At 36.0% G+C, this 6,357-nt stretch overlaps 1 protein-coding gene across 1 annotated transcript; it reads left to right on the forward strand.

The window, feature by feature from the left end:
- Positions 1-3,298: 3,298 nt before the first annotated feature.
- On the forward strand, positions 3,299-5,755 carry LOC145102885 (protein IQ-DOMAIN 8-like). Its single transcript, XM_079040387.1, has 5 exons — positions 3,299-3,539; positions 3,635-3,886; positions 4,280-4,489; positions 4,670-4,783; positions 4,877-5,755. The coding sequence occupies exons 1-5, from the start codon at positions 3,468-3,470 to the stop codon at positions 5,444-5,446; spliced, it is 1,218 nt and encodes a 405-aa protein (XP_078896513.1). The 5' UTR covers positions 3,299-3,467; the 3' UTR covers positions 5,447-5,755.
- Positions 5,756-6,357: the final 602 nt, after the last annotated feature.

Consider the following 6,357-nt stretch of genomic DNA (forward strand, 5'->3'; position numbering starts at 1 on the left):
AAGGTGAAACTGAAATTGAAAATTATGTGACGGATTGCATTGAAGCCTCCTTAATCAGTCTGCTGCTATCTTAAATCTGCTGAAGTGATCTAGAAGATTTTTTTCTCTCTGATGTTTCTCTCTGAAGATTCTCAAGCTGAAAGCACTATCTTTCAAAAATCAGTACGTAAAGCCTCCTCACCCGACGTGCGTTCAATGCCAAACTCTGAAGAAATGCCCAACCGCTCAAGATGACATCATTCATTGAAAATTCATCAAGTTCATCCTGAAGTCGTGAAGAATTTGAAGATTAATGTTGAAACCAAGCTCTCATTGAAGATTGACAAGAAGAGCCAACTACTTTTTAGGGGGAGCTTGTTGGGTCAATTAAGAAAAGAAAGCTATAAACCAAGGGGGAGATTGTTAGGTCAAAATATGGTTTATACTTTACTTTTCTGGTCAATTATATTTTTGTGTAATATTTTATGAATTTATGGTCTAAATTACGGCTGAGTTTACGGCCGTAAACACCTTACGACCGTAAACTCATTTACGGCCCATTTGTTTTGTCCGGCCCATATTCAAGTATAAATAGAGGTGTTAGGGTGAGGAGTAGAGATTGATGAACCCTAGAGAGTTTACGGCCAGAGAGACAGAAGAACTATTGTGTGGGTGAATCTTGTGTAAGGAACTTAATTCATATTATCAATATATTCAAGATTCATAATATTATTCTTCTCCTTCTTTTCGATTTTATCTGACATCATCCATTTGATTGGGATTCCGCACCATCAAACGGATCTGATTGATACACAGGTAGATTAGGGACTTACATGACCCGATGGTGCATGGTCCTTTTGGGTTGCCTTCACCAAAGCAACTTGATAGGATGAATTATGGAGAAAGGATTAATTATGATTTATTAATATATTATGAAAATATTATATTAAAGGAGAAATCATATTGTTTAATTAATATTAGTCAATAATTAATTAGGAATTAATTTTGTGGCTAAAAGACATTAATTAAACTTAAGGGACTAGAACTGTCAATTGTATGATAGTTGAATATTGAGCTAATGGACTCCATATTAAAGGAGTGGACGAATTCTATGGGGAAACCCATTAGAAATCGTCCTAGGCCTTTAAGGAAGGAGTCCATGGGTTTCTTAGGGCCTAATCATCCAAATTAGGGTTTCCATGTTAGATAACCCTAATAGCCTCACTATTTGAAGATCCCTAGAGCACCAAAAACGTGTGGAAGTAACTCCTTAGGGTTTTGGACAGTTTTGGGCATCCTCCTCTCTCCTTATTCTTCATCCTCTTGCTCTTGGTGTTTGTGAGCCATTAGACGAGTGACAATTGTGACTCTAAGCTTTCTAAAGTCATTACAAGGAGGAATTGAGATTGTTATTGCTACATAACAATCAAAGGTAATTCTCTAAACCCTAATTTCAGTTTATAATATGTTAGATCTAAGATTGTAAGTCTTGGATACATTGCATGTACAATAGAGAAACCTAGATCCAAGCATTAGGGTTTGTATGAGCACATAAGATTGTTCTTATGTCTAAAACCCATCAGTTAGATCCAAGCTCTTTAGTCATGTTGAAATCATAAAAATTCTAGCTTGATAATTATTCAGACTCCATGCATGAATTTAAGGTCTTAAAAGGGGTATTAATGGGTTAAATAAGGTGTTGGGTTCCCATATGTCATGCAAGGGTATAAAGTTGCAAACTTTATACCCTAGGACTTGTTAATCGACTTAGATCCGGTTTTGGACATTGAGTTTCCACGTATTAAGTTCTTAATCGCTTTTTGTGCATAAGTTGCTTGTATGTTGGGCGTACTACCTTGTACGCTGTGCGTACCACCTCAGAAACCGAGTACGCTAAGCGTACTAAGGCTATACGTTGGGCGTACGCCTTCAGTGGGGGTTCGACTTTCGGTGGGCTTTTGAGCCATTTGGGCCTTACTTAGCCTTGGCTTGGATCGATTAGTGTAATTGGGCTTTGGACATTAGTTTTGGGCCATAGGAGTCAAGGTTAGGACTACTGGCTCTTATGGCCCATTATGGTTTTGAACCTTGAATGTGGGCCCATTTAAGTAAGTTATATGGGCCTTCGTAGAGGATCTTGGACTTAGGATTTTGGGCCTTTGGCTAGTTTGGGTCATAATCCTAAATAGGGTAATTCGTATGTTTATTCAATGTGAGATTTTTGGATCGGTAGACGAGCAGTTATTATCTCAGCAAACGAAGGTGAGTCTTCTCACCATAACTTTTGGTCTAAGGCACCAAGGCCGACCCAATATTTATTATGCTGCATGTTAGTTGTTGTATGTTCTATGTTGTGATTGGGTTGAAATATACCCTAGGGCGGGGGCCTAATATGACAGAGCCATACCCCAGAGCGGGGCCCACCATGATCTGTTTGAGTGGAAATATACTCCTGGGTGGGTGCCCATACTTGTTTTGGGTTTGGATTGAACCATAGGGCTAGGCCCATCTGTATGATTTGCATGTGTTATTTTGGAAAAAATCACTAAGCGTTTGGTTATAGTTGTATTGTGATTTTAGGTGCTTCTTGTTCCAAGGGGAAGGGTCCGGTTTAATGGCGCAACATGCACTCTCCACTATTTTCCGCATTCATTGATATTGATACTCTGATGATTTTCTATGATGGTTTTTATGTAATGGATTTTTAGTATCAAACTTACGGTTGTCAGCCTTATTGAAAAATGAAAAATTTTATCTAGATTTTTGGAGTGTTACAAATAGGCAAAAATGTCATTTCAAACAAATTTATTTCTAAAACGCATTGACATAGGGGGGGGGGGGGGAGGCTATGATCCTCTCTGTTTTTTTTAGAACCAGTCCACAACTATTAAAATTTTTATATATGAGGTCTACAACTATAAAACTAGACTTTGACGCCCTTGTTTTTCAGTTTTTATACACATTATAATTTCAGCCCCTCTAACTCAAAAACTTCAAGTGTGTCAGTGCTAAAACACGAAAAACTTATTTTACGACAGTAAAGTTGTGAAAACTATTTCGATCAAAAGTGATAGGACCATTTTTACAACTTTATTTATTTATTTATTTATTATTATTATTATTATTATTATTTATTCTTGTACTAAAAAGATGATAAATCAATATGGTGTTTTGAAACTCGTTGTCAAACAAAATTAAATTTGGACAATTCGGCCTGAATGAAAAAGCCCACCAAAATATTAGCCTGTTTTGGGATCCGAAAGCCTGAAATTCCGGCACTCTGTTCGAAACGCATTTACGCCGTTACGCGCCCACTAATTACTATCCGTTACTTTCTTTTCTCCATTGAATTCTCCTTTTTCTTTCAAAATTCAAACGACTCTCCCCCTTCCTTCGAACCCTACTCCCAAACCCACTTTAATTCCCCAAGTTTTAACTTAAAGAACCCAAAACGGTGAAATTTGAGGTTGCAGGTTCGCTTTTCTCAAATGGGTGCTTCTACGAAATGGATTAAGTCCTTAATCGGGTATCAAAAGTCCAATTCCAACAGCTCCGATCAAGTAAATCTGTTCGATTTTTTCTTTTTCTTCAATTCATATATTTCATCTTGGGTTAGAGTAGTTGATTCAATTGGGTATTTATTTTTTGTGTGCAGGAGAAGGTTGGGGGTAACAAAACCCGGACATGGAAGCTATGGAGGAGTCCATCAGCTGGAAGTTCTTCTGTTTCATCATCAAAAGGGATAAAGGGAGGAGGACGTTTGTCCACTTCTGATGGTTCTCGTTCTGAAGACGTTTCATTTTCTGCTGCTGTGGCTACTGTGGTTCGAGCTCCGCCTAAAGATTTCATGTTTGTTAGAAAAGAATGGGCTGCCATCCGAATTCAATCTGTTTTTCGCTCTTTCTTGGTAATTTCTAACCATTCCTCTTTCTTTCACCTCGTTTATCTCAAAATTTAACCAGATATACTGTAGCCTTTATATATAAAACTTGAAGCTTTCTCTCGATCGTATATACTAAATGATGAAATAAGAGCCATAAATGTTTTTCAAAAGGGCTAAACGATTTGTGATTGTGAAAATCGTCAAGAAGTTTCTAGGTCAAAACTATAATTCTTTTAGTGAATGTCAAAACTATTATTATAAAACACTAAATGCAATTTTTCCATATTATAGCATCATGGTTAAAGCTGATGACATTTCTGTCGCCTTTTTTGTGTAGCATAAGCCATAAACCTTCACAAAATTCAATCAAATTTAATTTAACATCAATCATATTGATCTTAATTATTTGTATTAAAGGCAAGACAAGCATTACGAGCGCTAAAAGCATTGGTGAGGCTCCAGGCAATAGTTCGAGGTCGGCTTGTTAGAAAGCAAGCTGATGTCACACTTCGGTGCATGCAAGCTCTTGTTCGAGCCCAAGCTCGTGTTAGAGCTCAATCGGCTAACACTACACAAGAGTTTCCTACAGCTTTGAGAAACCATCTTTCTGCTATCAAGCAATCTGAGGTAAATTAAAGTAATCATTTTTTTTCTTAATGTTTTCATGATCGTTTCAAACGCATCTCTTTAACACCAATATCTTGAAGATAGCTTTTAAGAAATTCGACAGTATTACAACTGTGCATCGGTATAATAAGTTTATCGATAACTTCAAAAATTAAAATACTATTTTTTTTGTTGTTAAAGGGTGGATGGTGTGATAGTCGAGGAACAGCAGAGGAAGTGAGAGTAAAAGAACAAATGAAGCAAGATGGCGCTAATAAGAGAAATAGAGCTAAAGCTTATGCCTTCTATCAACAGGTTTTAGTTATGTAAATTTTGAATAACGAGGTTAATTTATTGTTATTATATAGTTTTTTAGTGACATGGTATGATTTTTTGTTTAATTTTTAGAAACAAAGAGCAAATTCCAACTCGAAGAGTTCATCTCCAAGATCTGGTATGCAAAACTCTGAATGGACATGGCTGAATGGTTGGATGGCTGCAAAATCATGGGACAACACCAGTTCTTCCAAATTTTCATCTCAAATCAAGAATTATGATGATCGAAGTGTTAAATCTTGTTCTGAACATGAATCTATGAAGATAAAAAAGAATTTAGTTTCAACTAGGGTTTCTTTGAAGCCGTTTATGTCAAGTCCACTTACGCAATCATCATCAACAAATCCATGTTCTGGTTCTGTGTATGATGAAAGCACAACGTCAACGAATTCTTCATCTTCAACTTCAGAAACTCGATTGTCAAGTGAAAGCAAACCAAGTTACATGAGCATGACTGAATCCATCAAAGCTAAAAGGAAAGGGCAAGGGCGTAATTATTTCTCAAATGCAAGTCCACTTTCCAAGGGGGTAGCTGCAAGAAGGAGTGCTGATTCTGATCTTTATACATCGGAATTGGGTAAGGATTTGTATCCACCAATGTTTGTTGATAGATACGATGAAGTGAGGAGTCGAAGGGGTTGATTGAAAAAGATTTGGGATTTTGGCTAATTTTTTAAAAGTTCAACAGCTTGTTGTGTTACTTGGTTTTCAAATTGATCCTTTAGCTTCAATACAAGCTTAAAGGAAAGTCAGTTGGGATGTGGATCTTTTGGATTTCTGTTTTCATACACAGATTGGGTGGTGGGGATCATAGGATTTGTTGAGATATGATCTTTATTTTCTTTCTTATCTTTAAAGAACTTGCATAGTACAGAAGTCAAAACTGTTAATGCTTTTATCTAATGTATGTTTTTTGCGAATTTTATACCAAACAAAGAGTGCATTTGCTTACATATCAATGGTAGATATATTTAGTAACAAGCCCTTCTGCTAATCTTTCTCCCTAAAGGTTTTTTAAAGTGTTAATGTAGGACTCTACATTTTTCTAATTAAGTTGTATCAGATTTGAAGTCTAGGGGATAAATGTTAGGTTAATTCGTCTTATTCTATCACATATGAAGTCTAGGGGATAAATGTTAGGTTAATTCGTCTTCTAGTGTTCCACATTGACTTTTGAGAGAGACAATGTTGAACACATTTTTAAAAAACAATGGCGTCTTGAAAAAGCAAAATCAAAACCATAAGAAACACTAGGCGTTGAAAATACAAAATCAATATCAAAGTGGTTTTATGTAATGATTAAAATTGATTTTACTTTTCACATATTTAATGATGATTTCTTGAAAAGAAAATGATGTCATTAAACATATCTAATAAACAAGAGCAACTCGAAGAATCAAAATCATAATCATAATCGATAATGTATGTCCAAACACCCTCCATAGGTTTTATCTAAAGATTATGGTTTTCACCTAATGATGATATCTTGAAAAGAAAATGATGTCACAGGAGGAAAGAGTTCATGGGTCATTTTCAAATATAACAGGAAATGA

Source organism: Lactuca serriola, chromosome 4, assembly GCF_051521515.1.
Source record: "Lactuca serriola cultivar US96UC23 chromosome 4, Lser_US96UC23_V15, whole genome shotgun sequence".
NCBI lineage: Eukaryota > Viridiplantae > Streptophyta > Magnoliopsida > Asterales > Asteraceae > Lactuca > Lactuca serriola.

What these genes read in the sequence shown, in the direction of transcription:
- LOC145102885 (XM_079040387.1), top strand. Translation starts at nt 3,468, where the DNA reads ATGGGTGCTTCTACGAAATGGATTAAGTCCTTAATCGGGTATCAAAAG. An exon ending in ATTCCAACAGCTCCGATCAA is followed by an intron (nt 3,540 to 3,634) that starts GTAAATCTGTTC and finishes TTTTGTGTGCAG; the next exon opens with GAGAAGGTTGGGGGTAACAA. An exon ending in CTTATGCCTTCTATCAACAG is followed by an intron (nt 4,784 to 4,876) that starts GTTTTAGTTATG and finishes TTTAATTTTTAG; the next exon opens with AAACAAAGAGCAAATTCCAA.